The 21,690-nt window shown below is 42.7% G+C and overlaps 1 protein-coding gene across 1 annotated transcript in view; it reads right to left on the minus strand.

Moving 5' to 3' along the window:
• unc80 (unc-80 homolog (C. elegans)) overlaps positions 1–21,690 on the minus strand; it is a 505,340-nt gene that overhangs the window by 457,203 nt on the left and 26,447 nt on the right. The window contains exons 4-5 of the mRNA XM_078227718.1: positions 12,316–12,629; positions 9,707–9,830 (exon numbers count right to left, since the gene is read on the minus strand). Of these exons, the coding sequence (XP_078083844.1) occupies positions 9,707–9,830; positions 12,316–12,629 (438 nt within the window). The remainder of the gene's footprint in view (positions 1–9,706; positions 9,831–12,315; positions 12,630–21,690) is intronic.

Below are 21,690 nucleotides of genomic sequence, written 5' to 3' on the forward strand. Positions count from 1 at the left end.
AGGCTCACATTTAAGGTAATTGGCAAAAGAGTCAATGGCACCACAAGGAAAAACCTTTAGAAAGATATTGAAAAATCATCAAGGTAGCAGATAACACATTGCCATGACAAAACAAATAAAACAAAATTTTAATTCATCCTGTAGTTGTAGACAATCATAAAAGAACTAAAATAATAGGACAATATAATAATTTCAGAATACAAATAATTCCAATGAAGGTCTCCTTAATTTCCAGAATAGAAAGGTTTACTGCATTTTGCATTTTGTATTAAGTCCATAGATCATGTGTTGTCAGATTGAGTTAATTAAATTCTCATTCATTTATCGATTATTTACGAGTTATAGGTTCAGTCAAAGCTTTCAAAAGAGAATTGGATCATTATCTGAAAAGGAAAAATGTGCAGGTCTATGGACATAAGGCAGCAAACTAGGTGGTATTAGGTGTGTTGCTCTTGCAGAGGACAAGCACAGGCATTACAAGCCAAATGGTTTCCCTCTATGCCCAAACCATTCTATGATTCTAGAATCTAAAGTCCATCTAACTGGCCGTTTGCCTCTGTCTGTGATAGTAAGGTGAAGTCGGTGAACTAGAACTTGGAGCCCCCTCCTTTCAGGCCCCTCATGAAGCATCATTGCTACTTTTTCAGCAAGCAGAGGTCAGGTTTTGGCTTCCCATCACTTGCTTATTGCCTTGTGTTTGCATCTTTGGATTTCCTTCCCTCCACCCATTTTTGCCTTTAATCTTAATAAAAACCGCTAATTAATTGAGATTTTCTGAGTATTTCCAGAAACTTTCAGAATTTTTGTCCCTCTGTTCAGGCAGTTCTCATCAATTGAACCCTTTCCCTTAAGTTTCAAATTTTCAGCTCACTAGTGCCTGTCATAGAAGCATTTTTACCAACTACTGTGGTGCGATTTGAGCCTAGAACCCCAGAGCATTGCTCTCAACTCGCACAAAATTTTGATCTACCAACAGTCCAATTTAGCACCTGACTCTAATGAAATATGCAAACCTTGAAGAACTGAGTACAAACAGCATATTGCTATTTGATTTTAAGCGGACTCCAGCAGGGGGATTGTAATGTGTGATTTTGCAACATCTGAGTGAAGTGTTTTAATAAAGGCATTTGCTTTATTAAAATGTACAGCCTCGCACTGAATGCACTGCTGGGTGTTTGCACGCTTGGGCAGGGGCCCAGGTTCGTGTAAAGCCAGCTGCCACGAAAGGCAGACAGCACCTGTTAAAGATGAGATGCATTCTGGCTGCAGCAGGGACTGCGCGTGTCTGGGCAGCATTGGGAGAGTTTTAATAAAGAATTGAAATGGCATTAGGGGTAAATATGCATGTCGCCAGGTTCCTGATGCCACATTGAAGTGGCTAGTGCAGGAGTTGGATCTGAGGTGTTATCTTTCCTCAAAGGGATAAGAGGCCCTTCAGGTAATTATTCAGGGAGCATGAGAGCTCAGGAGGCTGTCAATGCTGACAGTCTGATGCCAAGGCCATAGATGGATTGTGGCAAGAATTTTAATGAGCTCACACCAGTGGTCCATATCAGTGAAATCACCCTTCCAAGCCAAATGCTATCACTTGAACTTCTATTCTCAAATGCTGCTCTGATCACCATATCTCCTCCTCTTGCCTGCCAGCAGTGTATATCAATCATAACTCAAACCTCACATTCATATGCTTCAACTCACCCTTGGAGATGGAGCACTCCTCGATCGTGCACATTCATATCTCATAGCTTGTACATACTGCCAGATATTCAGTTGTGGCAGTATACAGATTACATATATACATTAAAACACACTCAATGACATGTTTCCCTCTCTTTTGCAACACAAGATGTTCCAGAATAAGTAGCAGAATGCGACAGGCATGGCTGCATGTGCTGATCCCCATAGAGGAAATGATGCTGGGGATCATTAGAGTAGCCATCACTGAAGCAGTGGTCGGCAGCATCTTTGAAACCATCCAGGTTAATGGCCTTATGCTCATTCTGAAATCCCACATCACCCTTATCCTGCAATCTGATATAATGTGTAAGCTGCAGATGGTGAAATCATGAATGACTTGCATTCCATGACCCCCAGCTTTCCTTTACCCCAGTTGTCGTTTATGCATTTATGTTTATGAAAAAATTGTTACTTAGCAACCCAGTGATTACTGAGGATGTATGAAATGAAAAATGGGCCTGAGTTCACAGCTACCAAGTATGGACTTGAGGGAGCAGCATAAAGGCAGGAGCGGCATACAGTGAGTCAACGTGGATGAGTGGACTGCAACCAAACCAGGAGAAAAGATGCGTGTGCCAGCACCCCACAGGTTGTGGTAGTACACAGGCTCCGCTGCAGAGATCTCAGATGAGTGCTTCAATAGCTGGCATACAGGAAAATGCTGATGGAAATGTGTAGAGAAATATTAGATACATTGGCAAGCCTGTCATAGTCTGTTATCACTGTCAAGGTGTTATCACTGTCAAGGTGTTATCACTGTCAAGGAAAATCACTATCAAGGAGCAGAGAGGAGTCTAGCTCACTTCTGGCACAGGGTTTCACTGAGTTTGGAGCACATCATTTCCAGCATGGAAGCGATGGTCAACTCCACAAAAGCATTCGCAAACTCAACCATGATTCAGAATCTGATGCTCAAACTGTCAGCTTTCATTGCAGCACAGACAGAAGTCATGCAGCATCTAAGTGTGGTACTGGAAGTTCAGATGAGGTTTTGAGACATCTGCTTGAGGCCTCACAGATCCTGCACTTGGTACCATGGAGGCTCAGACAGCTGGCATCAAGGCCATATATACAGTGCTCAAAGGGTCATGCAGGCTCTTACTCCAGCCCAGCAATTTATGCCCCAGAAGTTTGTTTTCTGGAAGACTGCTGGGGGAGTGGCAATTTCTCTATGGCACATGAACCTACTGCGCCTTCAGGATGACAGCATTTGTGCTCCCACACTGTGACTTCATCAATGCTCCTATTGTTGCCTGTCAGACAATCAGTCTAGACTGCTACCACCCATGCCAAAGTGGGCCAATCCAAAACTGGACCCTCAAAGCCCAGAAGTGCTCAAGAGTCTCCTGCAAGACCATCTGCAGTCTCCCCCATTGAAAATCAGCAGCCTTCCACCTGTTTTGCTGCAGACACTGGGCTGGCATAAGACAGATGCAGACATCCACAAGATAGATGCTAAGGGTACAAGTTCAGTATTGTGTGGAGAATTAGATGCACTATTGGATAAAGTTGCTATGGAATAGTTGTTTTGTCATATATTTTGTTTCAGGATGCTTTTTTGTGCTGTAATAAGGGGATGACAAGATGAAGATTTACTGAGCAACGGGGATCTGGGAATTAATATAGAGAAACAGCAGTCTGCTGTTATGCTCAAACAGCTTGTACATGTTGTGGATGTGCACGCTTCCTTGTCCTGATCATTGCAGCCCTGGGGCAATGGCCAAAATGGTCAGGTTGTGGAAGTCCCAACAAATTGGGATGCTCCACGAGGCAATGGTGCCACTGCCTGGACAACTCATGGAGCCCTTTGGTATTCCATAGAACCATAGAAAATTACAGCTCAGAAACAGGCCTTTTGGCCCTTCTTGTCTGTGCCGAACCATTTTATGCCTCGTCCCACTGACCTGCACTTGGACCATATCCCTCCACACCCCTCTCATCCATGAACCCGTCAAAGTTTTTCTTAAATGTTAAAAGTGTTTACCACTTTATCCGGCAGCTCATTCCACACTCCCACCACTCTCTGCGTGAAGAAGCCCCCCCCTAATATTCCCTTTAAACTTTTCTCCTTTCACCCTTAACCCATGCCCTCTGGTTTTTTTCTCCCCTAGCCTCAGCGGAAAAAGCCTGCTTGCATTCACTTTATCTATACCCATCAAAATCTTATACACCTCTATCAAATCTCCCCTCAATCTTCTACGCTCCAGGGAATAAAGTCCCAACCTATTCAATCTCTCTCAGTAACTCAGCTTCTCAAGTCCCGGCAACATCCTTGTGAACCTTCTCTGCACTCTTTCAATCTTATTTACATCCTTCCTGTAACTAGGTGACCAAAACTGTACACAATACTCCAAATTCGGCCTCACCAATGCCTTATATAACCTTACCATAACACTCCAACTTTTATACTCGATACTCCGATTTATAAAGGCCAATGTACCAAAGGCACTCTTTACGACCCTATCCACCTGTGACGTCACTTTTAGGGAATTCTGTACCTGTATTCCCAGATCCCTCTGTTCAACTGCACTCTTCAGAGTCCTACCATTTACCCTGTACGTTCTACTTTGATTTGTCCTTCCAAAGTGCAATATCTCACACTTGTCGCGTTAAATTCCATTTGCCATTTTTCAGCCCATTTTTCTAGTTGGTCCAAATCCCTCTGCAAGCTTTGAAAACCTTCCTCACTGTCCACTACACCTCCAATCTTTGTATCATCAGCAAACTTGCTGATCCAATTGACCACATTATCATCCAGATCATTGATATAGATGACAAACAACAATGGACCCAACACCGATCCCTGCGGCACACCACTAGTCACAGGCCTCCACTCTGAGAAGCAATCCTCCACAACCACTCTCGGGCTTCTTCCATTGAGCCAGTGTCTTATCCAATTTACTACCTCCCCATGTATACCTAGCGACTGAACCTTCCTAACTAACCTCCCATGAGGGACCTTGTCAAAGGCCTTGCTGAAATCCAGGTAGACAACATCCACCGCCTTCCCTTCATCCACTTTCCTGGTAACCTCCTCCAAAAACTCTAATAGATTGGTCAAACATGACCGATCACGCACAAAGCCATGTTGACTCTCCCTAATAAGTCCCTGTCTATCCAGATATTTGTAGATCCTATCCCGTATCACACCTTCCAATAACTTGCCCACCACCGACGTCAAACTTACTGGCCGATAATTTCCCGGATTTCTTTTGGAACCTTTTTTAAACAATGGAACAACATGAGCCACCCTCCAATCATCCGGCACCTCCCCCGTGAATACTGACATTTTAAATATGTCTGCCAGGGCCCCTGCAAGTTCAACACTAGCTTCCCTCAAGGTCCGTGGGAATACCCTGTCCGGTCCTGGGGATTTATCCACTCTGATTTGCCTCAAGACAGCGAGCACCTCCTCCCCTTTAATCTGTAAAGCTTCCATGGCCTCCCTACCAGTTTGCCCTATTTCCGTAGACTCCATGCCCGTTTCCTCAGTAAATACGGATGCAAAAAAACCATTTAGTATCTCCCCCATCTCTTTTGGTTCCATACACAGTCTACCACTCTGGTCTTCAAGAGGACCAATTTTATCCCTCACTATCCTTTTGCTCCTAACATACCTATAGAAGCTCTTTGGATTTTCCTTCACTCTGTCTGCCAAAGCAACCTCATGTCTTCTTTTAGCCCTCCTGATTTCCCTCTTAAGTAGCTTCTTGCACTTTTTATACTCCTCGAGCATCTGATGTGTTCCTTGCTGCCTGTACATTTCATACAACTCTCTCTTCCTCTTAATCAGTGTTACAATCTCCCTCGAGAACCAAGGTTCCTTATTCCTATTTACTTTGCCTTTAATCCTGACAGGAACATACAAACTCTGCACTCTCAAAATTTCTCCTTTGAAGGCCTCCCACTTTCCATTTACATCCTTACCAGAGAACAGCCTGTGCCAATCCACACTTCCCAGATCCCTTCTCATTTCATCAAATTTGGCCTTTTTCCAGTTCAGAACTTCAACCCGAGGACCAGATCTATCCTTATCCACGATCAGGTTGAAACTAATGGCATTATGATCACTGGATCCAAAGTGTTCCTTCACACTCACATCCATCACCTGCCCTAACTCATTTCCCAATAGGAGATCCAATATCGCATCCTCTCTCGTCGGCACCTCTATATACTGATGTAGAAAATTCTCCTGAACACATTTTACAAACTCTACCCCGTCTAAACCTTTAACAGTATGCGAGTCCCAATCTATATGTGGAAAATTAAAATCCCCTACTATCACAACTTTGTGTTTCTTGCAGTTGTCAGCTATCTCTCCGCTGATTTGCTCCTCCAATTCTCGCTGACTATTGGGTGGTCTATAATACAACCCCATTAATGTGGTCATACCTTTCCTGTTTCTCAGCTCCACCCAGAGGGCCTCTGTAGACAAGCTCCCTAATCTATCCTGCCTGAGTACCGCTGTAACATTTTCCCTGACCAACAATGCCACCCCCCCACCTTTTATCCCTCTGCCTCTATCCCGCCTGAAACATTGGAACCCTGGAACATTGAGCTGCCAGTCCTGCCCCTCCTGTAGCCAAGTTTCACTAATGGCTATAATGTCATATTTCCACGTGTCTATCCACGCCTTCAGCTCATCTGCCTTCCCCATAATACTCCTGGCATTGAAATAGACACACCTCAAAAAATTATTTCCACCACACTCTACCCTATTCCTAGGAGTGTGTATCCCAATTTATCGCAGTCTGCTACAACTTCCACAACTTGACCATTCTGGCATTGCCCTGAGGCTTCAATGATCAGGAGGAGGAACAGAGGAAGAAAGGGGCTTATCAACCATGTGGACACGCTGTCCTTGAGCATCAGACTGCTGCCTCCTTAAATTAATCCCCAGATTCCCACTGCTTCTGGATGCCGATGCTCAGATCTATGATGTTCCCTTTACAGCATGGTTTTCACGGTATGACCACTGTCCTCGTGTGGTAGAATGCTAGAGGGTATTCAACAGCTCTTGTCACCGAGCGTCCATCCTCTGATTCAAATTGGCAGCTCAAAAATAGCTGGAACGGCAGACCAATAGGGGTGAAGGAATTATAACTGTTGCCAGGATAACAGGCATTCATTAACATGATATTCTGGGTGTAATTGCATCAGCACTTTGAGTGAGCAGTTCCCGTTCCCAGTGTCAATACATCTCCATGTGTGATGGCAGTCAAAGGGTTCTTGCACCATTGAGAATCCATTATCCTGGCAATACCATGAATGCACTCCTTCTACTTTTTCCTATTTAGACAAAAGGCAACTTTGGGGGTGATTTTCTGGCCCTGTTACACCCGGCGCAAATCCCGTAATGGCCAGAAACTCTCATGAGGGGGTTCCAGGGCCCTCCCAGCAGATGTAATCAGGTTCCCACCCTGCAAAGGAGTGAACCTGATTACCATACATTAACATACATACTTATTCAAAATTGGCTGAATGCCAAATCTTCTGGGAGCTGAGATGTCCCTACCCAACAATGTGATGTAGTGCCAGCAGGCATCACTACTGCTTTCCACAACAGAGACCAGATGTACTGACCACACTGGGGGGCTTGGAGACCATTGTAGTCCCTAGTCAGAGACATGGCTATGCAGGTTGTCATTGCCAAGGGCGGGGTCTAGAGGAGGCTGAAGGGGGCAAGGCATATAGGGTGACCGTTTGGGACCGTGATCTATGTTCGACAGGGGAGATTCATGCCAGCAACCTATGTTCGGTGGGTGGGGAGAGATGATCACGCCATCAATGAGGTGTGGGGGTCCCAATGTCCATGGTGGGGCACAGGGGTGGGATCCTTAAATTCACCCATGCATGCTGGTATCTTTAGGCCCCACACCTCACAATGACGATGCAAAACACACCCCCTTCAAGAAAATGGCAAAATGTTTGAAGATCTCATCTATGTTCTATGAAACCTGCCTGTTTCTCTGGGAAGAAACACACCAGTTTTGATTGCACCTGACAATTTGCTATTTTCTTTTGGCCCAAGTCCCTTCCTGACATTGCCTCTCTATCACCCGGATGCAGCAATGGCGGGTAAATCAAAATAGATTGGCAATCTTAGAAACCCTACAGCACAGAAAGAGGCCATTCGGCCCATCGAGTCTGCACCGACCACAATCCCACCCAGGCCCTACCCCCATATCCCTACATATTTACCCACTAATCCCTCTGACCTATGCATCCCAGGACACTAAGGGCAATTTTAGCATGGCCAATCAACCTAACCCGCACATCTTTGGACTGTGGGAGGAAACCGGAGCACCCGGAGGAAACCCACGCAGACACGAGGAGAATGTGCAAACTCCACACAGACAGTGACCCAAGCCGGGAATCGAACCCAGGTCCCTGGAGATGTGAAGCAGCAGTGCTAACCACTGTGCTACCGTGCCGCCCGGCACTGACCGGCAATGTCATCTGTACTAGCCAGGAAGGATCTGTGGCATAAAAAAATCAGATCCATGGTCACCTTGTTCACTTTTCTCACCCTGCTCAGAGGTTCCACGTGGTGGTACAGTTCTGTGACTACTACTTGGTGAAGCAGAACCACTGAACATACTTCTCCTAGTTTCGCGCAGGTAGAAGAAATGCTCCCTGAAGACATTAGTGGGTAAGGCCTCCTAATGAGAGCATTCCTCCCTCTGCAAGCATCGTGTCTTTTTTGCTGCCTCTGCTATATCTCCCTCTGATGTTACAACCCAAGGGGGACTGCAACTACAGCCTTTATCATGGGCATCAGGCAGTGCCAAGTTGGCAGGGCCTATTGAGGGGGGGGGGGGCAATGGTGGGGGATGACCCACTGCCATTCTGCAAGAGCATCGGTGGCATGGAGGGAAGAGGGTAATCGGGACTGGTCATCTTGTGAGGGGGTAGCATGGTGGGTCAGGACTGTCGGGAGTGATCGGGAGATCAGGATGGCTGAGGGAGGTCTGGGAGGCCGGTAATGCGGGGCCACTGTGCATGTGCCGATCTCGGCGCTGACAGATCGGCGCATGCGCAGTGGCCCACTCTGCGGGATTTACTTCCATTTTCCCACACATTGGGAACGTAGAATTTTTTGGGGGAGAATCCCGGCCATTATCTTTCAAAAATCCAGTGCCAGTTCCTGCTGAGGAATAACCAACATTTCACAGATCCTGCAACAATCCAATACTTCTACTAACAGTGTAACAGACGGTGGTCAAAAGCAACTCACCTCCATACTTGGTGAAGCATGTTGGATGCTGATGCCTTGTAATGGCACACGCTGGGGGGGGGCGGGGTGGGAAGAGGGTTGCGGAGGGAGTGGGGCCCTTGTGGAGTTGAACATGTTTAAGAGTTAACTGAAAATGAGATCCAAAATATAGATCGAGCATTAAATCAGCATTAAACACTGATTTCACAATCCGTCCACTTTGCATACTTCCTTACACCATGAGATATATGTATTATCATCCTCCACAACATGGCAATCAGTGCAAGTCATGCCAAAAATGGTTGGGAGTAGATCCCAAATCTGTTTTTTCCTTTAGAAACTCAACTGGCTCCCCTAACACTGAAATCACCTGCATTACACAGCCAAATTCTGCAGTCTAAAACCCACTAGCAAGTATCGATTCTAAATTATAGGATAGGTGAGAGAAAGATCCAACTATGTGATTATAGATGACGATATCACAAACAGCAAATACTATCGCATTTCTTTTGAAAAGCTCCTTGAAATTGCACAGAAATATTAGCACATAAATGTTTTACCCATTCACATGAAACTCCTTTATTTATTTTAATTAAGCGATCATCATTTTATTCTAAATGGGTTCACTCATATCAGTGGGCAAAGGAATTTTACACAAATATTTCATGTCACGTTGTTATCTTTTAATTATATATTTTGATGCGAGAAGGTATTTTTAAAATATCATGTCAATAATTGCCAATAGTTTCTTACCTGTGACAATATTTCTGATTGGTTTTACAAGAGCTGTAAATGCAGGTGCTTCAGGGTGCTTGTGCTCCCACATTGGCTGCCAAATCACGAGACCACTCGCCAGGCGAAAGGTGAGATCTGATTCCTAAGAAAATGCAATAAAATCATTGAAATAGTGAATAAATTGTTTTCATATAATCAACTGGATTTTACCAAAGATTTTAAATGCTTAAATCACAAATGGACAGACTGACATATTTAACTGATCTAATGGAAATTTAGTTCAACTTTTGACCGTTAATGCAAATAGAATCACTTCCATCATGTACTATTTTCATCCAAATTTTCACAGTGAATACTTTCTCAATGTAATGCACAATCATAAGATGACACATATTGGATCAAGTCATATGTGCCTCAGGCAATTACTGGTGCACATCTAATTAAAACCAATGGTGAATTCCACCATTTTATAATCTTCAATTATTCATCCTTGAGGATTATTTTTGTTTTAACCTTTCAGGTGTGCTCTGTATATTTTTCCTTTAGCTCAAAAGTAGTGCCCTCAGCTTGAGGGCCATTTCAGAGGGTAGTTTCAGAGAGTCAATCATATTGCTGGAGTCACATGTAGGCCAGACAGGTAAGGATGTCAGATTTCCTAAAGAATATTGGTGAACTAGATGGATTTTTAAAAAATGACAATCAATAATAGCTTCACAGTCATTATTGAGACTAGTTTTCAATTCCAGAGTTATTAATTGAATTTAAATTTCATCAGCCGAACAACATTCAGTCAACAGTCCAAAGACATAGAAACATAGAAACCCTACAGTGCAGAAGGAGGCCATTCGGCCCATCGAGTCTGCACCGACCACAATCCCACCCAGGCCCTACCCCCACATATTTTACGGGTTAGGTTGATTGGCCATGCTAAAAATTTGCCCTTAGTATCCTGAGATGCGTAGGTTAGAGGGATTAGTGGGTAAAATATGTAGGGATATGGGGGTAGGGCCTGGGTGGGATTATGGTCGGTGCAGACTCGATGGGCCGAATGGCCTCTTTCTGTGCTGTAGGGATTCTATGATTCTATGAACATGTTCCCAAAGCATTAGCCTGGGCCTCTGGATTATTGGTCCAGTGACAATAATCACTACATCACACTATTCAAACTGAATCACTGTCTAAGGCAGCACAAATTTGTTGGAAAATTGTTATAGTTTTGGAATCTCTACAATTTGGCATGGTGCTCCAGTTTACTCAAACTTTGTACTGTTCTCATGCAGGCCCATACATATATCTGTCCATATACAGCGGTACTCCAATATTTAACCCAAGTTGGACTGTTAACAAAAAATAGTTTTCTATGTGACTGGGCATAAGTGAAATAGTTCAATCTCTAGTGTCTCAAACCTGCAAGACAGATTAAGTTGGTACTAATTATACTTTTGTGAATCTTTTTTCCTCTAACTACAGGAAAAATATAGTTTACATTACAATTATTTTGAAAGGTATTTAGTAAATTACAAAGTAGGCAATTCATGTTGATTTTATACAAGTAGCATTGTAAATTTGATGCAAAATCTTCAAGAGTTTTTGAATAATGACACCATTTGACTATGGTTGGGATTTACCATGCAATCCGCTGCGAAGGCCACTGGCCAATGTGCCCCTCACCGCCAAGAAACCCGTGGCAGGGTGCACCATTGGCGGGACTGGAAGATCCCGTCGGCATAAACGGCCAGAAAGTTCCAGTCTGTATTGTGTTCCAGTTACTACTGAAATTCCACCATTTTGTGGATCAATATATGAACGGTTTCAAAATTTGGCAAAAAAAGTAAATTCACGTTATGCTGCTTTAATCAGCTGAGGTTATCTTCTACGTGGTAATAAATGTACACATAAAATGAAATATAAAGTATAAATATGACTACAATACCTCTATGATGACAAACTGAAATTCAAATACTGCATGATAAAAAGCCTGCATTATTCTAAATTACAGAATCATCCAACAAAGGAGGAGAACACTTGGTCCATCATGCCAATGCCAGCTGTTTGAAAGAGCTCTATAATTCATCCTACTCCCGAGCTCTTTCCCTTGGCCTGGTAACTCCTCTCTTTTTCAAGTATATATCCGAATCCTTTTGAAAATTCTTATTGAATCTGCTTCCTAACTGCCCTTTGTGGCAGTTACCAATCCATCTTTCCACTGGAACCATTTCTCTTTATTTACTCTATCACAACAATTTTTAAAATATTGAAGAGTTATCATATCTCCCCTTAGGTTTTCCTGCTCTATGAAGAACAACCCTAGTTTCTCTGGTTCCTCCATGTAATGGAAGTCTCTTATCCTTGGTATGATTTAATTTAATCCATTCTAATACCTTATCCAAGGCTTTGACATTCTTGTTGAACTGGCTGAAACCTAACTGATTTATAACAATTTAGTATAACAATAATGGAAGACTGCACAGATTGCAGTTGAATTGCACTAACACCATTACATGAACTGCTATCTTAACATAGCAGAGGAACAGCACTAAAAGGAATTAGCTCAATAAAATATGATGATTTTCAAAATAACAAAGTACAAGGTTCAAGAAATGTTTGTAACGTAATTATTAATGTACCTTAATTCTGTTGATAAGAGGTGCAAACAGGAAGACAAACAATTCTACAGTGGCCATTGAATTTGTAAACAGCTTGGGTCTTGTATGCTCCTCCTCTTCTGTGACACTACCTTGCCCAGGCTGGCCTGGGGATCCACGATTCTCCACCTGATGAACAAAAGCACTGCTGCTCCCAGACCAGCTGGATCCTCCTCCTCTTCCAGTACCAAAGGCAGTTGTAGTCTCATTGTTGCATTCAAAAGGAGCATCCAGCAGCATCCAATGCAGCGTATGAAGAAGCTTGGTCTCTGCAACACCAAGTTTATCTTGATGGCCTTATAACGTAACAATACACAATTTGTTAACAGTTGAGATAGAATATTTCAGAGCAAAATAAACAGTTCTCTTGTCAATCAATCCCCTGATGATTTGGAATCACTCTCAAAGATGATTATTGCACATTTTCGGTAAGGAAGTTGAATGCAGCAGCAAGGAGGGTGTAGTATGGAATTGCTATAGTTGAAGTCAATTGTTACATCCTCTGTTTGCCATTATGGATTTCTTCTATTGGTATGTCCTATAAATGGTTTTCATCTTTAATTGCCCAATATTTGGATTACTGTACCCAGAGGTCAAAGATAGCACATTCAAGTAATTTAGTTCTATGTTCCTAGACCTCCACACTGATCCTGCAACATGATTTTCAGTAGATGATTATATAATCTATCAGCCTGCCACTCAAGCTATGAATCAACAAATACATTAACAAAAATGTTATATTGCAAAATCTCAAAACCATAAAGATGCTTCTGCCTGAGCTATCTCTCAAAAAATAAATTGAACCTTGATAACTGACGTGTGCTCCTTACATGGCAAAATGCCGCCAGTCAAACTAGTCTAATTTCTATATTAGCTGCAGATGTACTGTTGTCTCAGACACAGTGAAGGTGTACACTAGAAAACTGCAGCCACAGAGCTGGTCATCAAAGGACTACAGTCATTGAAACTGTGTTAGGGTGGATCAAACAGTTGTCAATCTAAAGCAAAGCTGGGTCTGATTCATTGAACTGTGGTAGATAGCTTTGACCTATAAAGACACGTCCAAACAAAGGAGAATAGAAATCTAAAACAAAAAAAAGCAGTGGGAACACTGAATCAAGAAGCATCTGTGGATAATTAACATATTCAGTATAAAACCGACTTCAACAGATGAGCCAATAAACAGGGAAAGAACAAAGAAACCATAATGCTCTCTTTATATGGTCATGTGTTTTCTTTTTGTTGTAGTTTTCCAGTAGCTACAGTATTTTGCTTTTTGTTCAGAATAGAAGATAATCTTTTCGTAAAATAGATTGGATAGTATTATTTGTCACTATGTAGGATACTCGATTGTCATAAAAATCCATTTGGTTCAATAATGTCCTTTAGGGAAGGAAATCTGCCATCCTCACCTAATCTGGCTTACACATGACTCCAGAAGCACAGCAATATGGTTCACTCATAAATGCCTGCTGAAATGGCCTAGCAAGTCTCACCATTATATTAAACTGCTTGCAAATCAATAAGGATTAAAACTGGACAGACCATCTGGCATCAGCCAATGACAACTCTAGCCCTGTTGACCCGACAAAGTTCTCCTTATGAATGAAAATTGGGGGGGTGAGCCGTCTCACAGACTAGTCAAGCAACAGACTGACATAGCCCATAGTGGCATTTTAAATGATGAAAGAAGAAGCGTATCCCAAGGTATGAAAAACAAAGTCATACCAGAGAAACATGCACATAAGACAAAACATTGAAGAAACAGTTGAAGGAGCTTTTCCACAGACCTAGAAACTAAAAAATCGAAACCAAAAGAGAATACGCTGGAAAATCTCAGCAGGTCTGGCAGCATCTGTAAGAAGAGAAAAGAGCTGATGTTTCGAGTCCAGATGACCCTTTGTCAAAACTAAAAGGCATAGAAAGTGGGAGATATTTATACTGCAGGGTGAAGGAATGAAAAATGAGTCATAGCCATAGAAACCAAGGGAAAAGACTGCTAATAGCAGTCCACAGAGAGAATAAAGGGTGTGAAACGGCAGAGAAGCTGTCAGCTATGACAGAGAAGATGTTTGGGGAGGGCGGGAGGGGGAGGTGACGGGGGGGGCGGGGGGGGGCGGGGGGAGATAGAGGTAGAATGTAGAGATGGGGAAGTGGGGGGGGGAGAAAAGGTAAGGGAAGGGGAGATGAAGTAGGGGGAAAGAGTGGAGGGGGGAAGAAAAATGAAAGAAAATAAAGAAATAAAAGATAGAGAACAGTAAAAAATTAAATAAAATAGAATGAAAACAAAGGGGGCCGAGGTGGGGTAGAGCAAATCATCTGTAGTTGCTGAATTCGATGTTGAGAAGGCTGTAAAGTGCCTCGCTGGAAGATGAGATGCTGTTCCTCTAGTTTGCGTTGAGCTTCACTGGAACATTGCAGCAAGCCAAGGACAGACATGTGGGCATGGGAGCAGGATCGTGTGTTAAAATGGCAAGCAGCCGGAAGGTCAGGGTCCTGATTGCACACAGACCGAAGGTGCTCAGCAAAGCGATCACCAGTCTACGCTTGGTCTCTCCGATATAGAGGAGACATTGGGAGCAGTGAATGCAATAAACCAAATTGAAAGAGGTGCAAGTGAAACACTGCTTAACCGGAAATGAATGTTTTGGACCTTGGATGGTGAGCATAGAAGAGGTAAAGAGACAGGTGTTACACCTTCTGTGATTGCATGGGAAGGTGCCATGAATGACGGGAGAGGTGTTGGGTGTAGTGGAGGAGTGGACTAGGTTATCCCGGAGGGAACGGTCTCTGCAGAATGCTGACAGAGGGAGTGAAGGGAAGATGGCATCTTTTAATTCGCCAACTCTAGCGTGATGCCACCACCCTTTTATTTTTAGTTTTATTTTAAGTAAGAAATCGACCTGGGTGAGTGGAAGCCCACTGCAAAACCCCCAAATGATGCAGAGTAAAAAATCAGATCACAATGATGGGTGAGCAAAAACACAAAAGATAGCAAAACCTTGAGTGAGACTCAGTTAAGACACTTGGTTAGATCACAAGATGGTGAGCAAAATTACAGAAACTGCAAGACTGAGTGATTCAGTGTGAAGAATACTGGTCAGTTCATGAGACGGTGAGCGAGAATTACAAAAAGATAGCTGTAGTCACATCACAGAATGGGTGGCAGTCCATGTGGAACTAAAAAGGACATTGAATATTACTTCAGAAAAAGCTGTATTGGAACTATCAGCAGCAACAAAATGATGCACTGAAACCCAGAGTCAGTTGGCAAGAGTTCTACAAGAAAATTAACAGCTGAAGAAACAGTTGTTTGTCTTTCAAGATTGAATGCAAAACAAATGCAGCAATATGCAGAAATGAAGACTGTCTTAAACAGCAGAGTGGAAACACAGCAGAGGAAACTCGAGGAGACTTTGACAAATTATAGGAAAACTCAAGGCAAAGCAAATGAGCTTCACAAAGAAAAGGAAAACCTCTTGAAAGACCTTCATAAACTACAAGAATTCCTTAGGTCAAGGTTTATTCCTCTGGAAGATTACAAAGAGAAGCAAAATGAGTTTCATGTCACTCTGAACAAATTGGAGCATCAGTTGGCAGAGGAGTCTCAGCAATGTTCTATATTCCAGGAGGTAAAGCTACAAGAAGCAAACTACAGAGCTGAAGAATTAATTGAATGACAAAGAGACACAAAGGAAAAGTCATAGAACATTCCAAGCTGCAAACAGAGAAAAAGAAAGAAACAAGATTGAAAACTGTTCCTGAAACTCAAGAAGAATGTCACAGATGTACTGAGAACCACTGAACTGAATGAAAAAATTCAAAAGCTTTTAAAGTGATCTTAAAATAAAACAGTAAACAAAAGTTTGGCTGAAACTTATGAAACAAGTGGACGTGTAGGTTCTATTTGCAAAATGTATATGTCCAGTAAAAACATGGCAGACACCATGGGGAAAAAAATTGATTTAATAAGGGTGCACTTCTCTTTTAAAATGAAAGGGAAAACCCACAGGGTCTGAAAAAAGCACGCGAGTCGTTAACAAAGGGAAACAACTCGGAGGAGTACAAAAAGTGAATCAAATGGAGATAACTGAGTACACCGAGTACCTCCTCCACACATGACAGTCTGAAATATGTAAAAATTGTCAATACTCAAGATAATTGAATTTGTAAACTCAGAGACTTGAGGTGGGGGTGAAGTGATAGCAAGTAAAGATTGTATTGTAATATTCCATTGGAAGGGAGGCAAGCGTTCTTTAGAGAAGAAGAGGATGTTGTGATATTGTATGCATGCCATTGTAATGTAAAGATTCTCGGCAGAGCAAACATAACGTAGGACTGGAGTTCTGTATAGGGTCACATGATAACAGACTCAGAAAGAACACTCTGGAAGCAATCTATCGGCATGGAAGCAGCACCATGCATGCCAGTAACCAGGATCTGTAAATAGTTAAAGGCTTACAATAAACAGTTCATCTTTAAACATACAAATCTCAAGATCTCATAATTAAGACATCTAAAGAACTTATATTACAACACGCACCACACAAGTGCCAGGAAATAACCATTTCCAACAAGGTGAATTTAACAATCATCCCTGGATATTCAATGGCATTACCATCACTGAAAACCCCCAATATCAACTTTCTGGGGGGGTTAGCATTGACCAGAAACTGCACTGGACTAGCCATATAAATACTGTGACTACTACAGCACATCAAAGGCCAGGAATCATACAATGAGTAACTCACACCTGGACTCCCCAGAGCCTTTGCACCTTCTGCAAGCCACAAAGTCAGGGTATGATGTTATACTCTCCACTTACCTGGATGACTGCACCTTTAATATCCCTCAAGAAGCTTGATACCATCCAGGATAATGCAGCCCATTTGATTGGCATCCCATCCACAAACATTCACTACCGAAGCATAGTGGCAGCAGTGTGTACCATCTACCAGATGCACTGCTGGAACTCACCAAGGATTCTTCGACAGAACCTTCCAAACCCATGACCTCTACAACCAATGAGGACAAGGGTAACAAGTGCATGGGACCACCATCACCTGTAAGTTCCCCTTCAAGCCACACACCAAACTGACTTGGAACTGTATCATTGTTCTTTCACTGTCACTGAGAATGCTGGAAATCTCTTCCTAACAGCACTGAGGGCACAAACACAGCACATGGACTGCAGTGGTTCAAGAAAGCAGCTAACTACCACGTTCTCATGGGCAATCAGAGATGGGCAATAAATACTGGCCGAGCCAGCAATGCCCACAACCCATGAATTATTTTTTTCAAATGCTTAGATCTGAATGAGAGCAATTAATACAATAGTCTCTCTTTTATCTGACAGCAATCAAAATTCAAACACCTAAGAACTAATATTTGGCCTGTGCCATACAAAAACAGTCAACAGAAGCCAAATTCATTCTATAACTAACAGTAAAGAAACTAATTAATAATTCAACAAAAATGCTTTTGTCACAATGGGGCACGAGTGAACTGTTTCATCAAATCCCTCAAAGAGGGTTTGAAGCTTTGGAGCAGCTCTACTAACTTGAAATATATGCAAAAGCTTAGAAGGAGGTACTTGGTCACAGACATAAGGCAAACATCATGACACCACAATTCCCAGACAGTATGAAGATGAATGGACAATTCCACCTCCCCCATCCAACACTGACTACAATTGTCTGGAGAAATCATTAAGTTTAATCAGAAGAAGTTGATATAGTTTCAACCAGGAGTTTTGTTTCCTCCAGTTCATAATAGCTCATTTTAAATAGACTCTGTCGACTGTTTGTTGTAGTGCACTATTTAAATAGAGGGCGGCATCTTGCGTCTACTCTCACCGTCCACAAGATTGTCGGTATGAGCCTCAAGATGTGGCGAAACATGGATGTTATGGATCTTGCCAGCGAGATCACAACTTCCGATTTTCACCACCGCACTGTGGGCGTGAACCTGATTCACATACAATTTCACAGATTTTAGTATGATTAACATGCCTCCCGTCAGATATTGATCCACACATCATTTATTCACACTGGTGGCAGAGGCTGCAAACAACAGGAGACCCTGGTGTCAGCCGTGGGATCAGGAGATCCCATCACCAGTCAATGGCAGGTCACCTACAAAACTGCTCAACAGGCTGCAGGGGAATGGAAAATCTCGCCCTATTCAGATTTAGCCTCCTTTTAAAATATCACATGTAAATTTTGCAAAAATATTCTAACACGGTCAACATAAACTACCCTCAAGTTGATGGACTTACAAAAGATAGTTGGTTTCCACCCCCACTATTCCTGTGTGCTGTTGCAGGTTTTGGAAACCTCATTGAAGCGTTTATGACTACTTGCAGAAGCCTGCTGTGGACTCGAGAGCATTCTGGCAGCTAAATGTCTTGACAACATCAAATGTCAAAATTAAATGTTGCACTTTCAAGTGTTTTAACTGCTGTGACTCATCTTAAGGCTCTTTCCTGAAAAATTAAGTTGACCATTATATGAACCAGCTTTGTTTAAGCATTGAGATGCAGTAGAGTACGTTGCCTGCTGTGAAAAATGCTCTTGTGCATTCAAAGTTGAAAGAAACACTGTTAGGATTTCTAGTGTCATAATGTAAAGTGATTCAGATATTTAGCACCCTGTTAAATTGGGAAAACTACCTTCTGCAGTTTTCACATAGAGAAAAAAGCAACCTTCTGCTCCGGACTATTTTGATTAACTGGACATTTGGCATAGCTTAGAAAAAAGGCATCTGGCTTTTCATTTTCAACAGACACCATTGTATATATTTCCCAGGGGTTGTTATTACAGCTGAGTCTATTTTGAATGTTTAGCTGAGTTTTAAAAGTTACAGAACCACTTATCGCAGCAGAAGGGCTGTATTCACATTTGACTGACAGTTTTAAGAATATATTATCTGGATTGTCAGGATTATCTGTCTCCAGTGTGATAAGTGTTTCTTTTTTTACAAAAGATTGATTACTTGATGGGATTTTTAAATGGTTTTTATGAATGAGAGGCTTTTTCAGTATAAAAGAGTATTTGAATGACAGCTCTAATAGATTGTTAGATTATATTTTTTAATGTCCAGTTCAAATAAATTCTGAGGTCTGCCCACAGTGGATACTCGGTGAGTGGCTCATCTCATACTGCATTGTAGCTCATAAAACTGGACCCCTCCCTATACACATCTGTCATAGACTTGTAGAATCCCTACAGTGCAGAAGGAGGCCATTCGGTCCATCGGGTCTTCACTGGCCACAATCCCAACCAGGTCCTATCCCTGTAACTCCATGTATTTACTGTGCTAGTCCGTCTGATGCTAAGGAGCAATTCAACATGGCCAATCCATCTAACCTGCACATCTTTGGAGTATGGGAGGAAACCGGAGCACTCAGAGGAAACTCATGCAGACACGGGGAGAAAGTGCAAACACCACACAGACAGTCATCCGAGGCCAGAATTGAACCCGGGTCTCTGGTGCTGTGAGGCATCAGTGCTAACCACTGCCACCGTGCTGCCCTCTCAGGGGTACAAATATGGCAGGAATGGGCCTGGAGGGGGCCTCGCATTTTGGAAGCCGCAAAACTGCCTGACTTGCCATACCTACACGAAAAACCAGCCCTAGATCTCCATTTCAAAATTTGCCTTTAAAGGTAACAACTTGAAAACTAAAGAAGCCTATTAATTAACAGCCATTGGATGTACTTACTGAAGAATTTGTATTTTAGATAAAGAAACAAGATGCAACTTCCATGACTTCTGTGCAGCACTCCAGTATTTTGTCTTATATTAAGTTGCAACATTCAAAATGTTGCTGTAGGGATTTATGCAAATATATTTACATCCTGATTGTTCTTCCAGCAGTAAGGATACTTTATTTGCAAGCAATTGGAGAACTAACTTCACAAAATAAATTAAAGAAAAAGATTTAATAAAGGATCTTTATTGCACCAACACTCAGGCCACCTCCCTGGGCCACACAAGCTCCCCACAATCCCCCCACAATCCCCATCTGCTTTCTATTTATACCGGGTCACCACATTATTTTGCCATTGATTATATTGTCTACTGGGCCAGTTGGCACCCTTCATCTGATGAACTAAAAGAGGGTTGAACTAAAAGATGAACGATAGAGGGTTGGTAGGAGGAGAGGTACTCAATACAATTAACGTTACCAGGGAGGCAGTGCTTGGTAGACTAACGGGACTGAAGGTGGACAAGTCCCCAGGCCTGGATGGAATGCATCCCAGAGTACTGAAAGAAATGTCAGAGGTAATAGCGGATGCATTAGTGGTTATTTATCAAAATTCGTTGGATACTGGGGTAGTGCCGGCGGATTGGAAAATGGCTAATGTTACGCCGCTGTTTAAAAAAGGAAATAGACAAAAGGCGGGTAACTACAGACCGGTTAGCTTAACGTCAGTAGTTGGGAAAATGCTGGAATCCATCATTAAAGAAGAAAAGCAGGCCATCTGGATAAGAATGGTTCGATTAAGCAGATGCCGCATGGGTTCATGAGGGGAAAGTCGTGCTTGATGAACTTGTTGGATTTTTATGAAGATGTGACTAGTGCGGTTGACGGAGGGGATTTCCAAAAGGCATTTGATAAGGTGCCTCACAAAAGGTTGCTGAAGAAGATTGGGTCACACGGAGTTGGGGGTAGGGTGTTAGCGTGGATTGGGGATTGGCTATCCGACAGGAAGCAGAGAGTCGGAATAAATGGGTGCTTTTCTGGTTGGCAGATGGTAACTAGTGGCGTACCGCAGGGATCGGTACTGGGGCCTCAACTATTTACCATTTATATAGACGATCTGGAGGAGGGGACTGAGTGTAGGGTAACAAAGTTTGCAGACGGCACAAAGATAAGTGGAAAAGTGAATCGTGTGGAGGGCGTAGCAGGTCTGCAGAGAGATTTAGACAGGCTGAGTGAGTGGGCGAGGTTATTCACTTTGGAGGAAATAATAGCAAATTGGATTATTATCTAAATGGAAAAAAATTACAACATGCTACTGTGCAAAGAGACCTGGGGGTCCTTGTGCATGAGACACAAAAACCCAGTCTGCAGGTGCAACAGGTGATCAAGAAGGCAAATGGGATGTTGGCCTATATCGCAAGGGGGATAGAATATAAAAGCAGAGATGTCTTGCTGCATCTGTATAGGGCATTGGTGAGGCCGCAGCTGGAATACTGTGTGCAGTATTGGTCCCCTTATTTGCGGAAGGATATATTGGCCTTGGAGGGAGTGCAGAGAAGGTTCACCAGGTTGATACCAGAGATGAGGGGTGTTGATTATGAGGAGAGACTGAGCAGATTGGGTTTGTACTCATTGGAATTTAGAAGGCTG

This window comes from Mustelus asterias, chromosome 14, assembly GCF_964213995.1.
Source record: "Mustelus asterias chromosome 14, sMusAst1.hap1.1, whole genome shotgun sequence".
In the NCBI taxonomy this organism is placed as follows: Eukaryota; Metazoa; Chordata; class Chondrichthyes; order Carcharhiniformes; family Triakidae; genus Mustelus; species Mustelus asterias.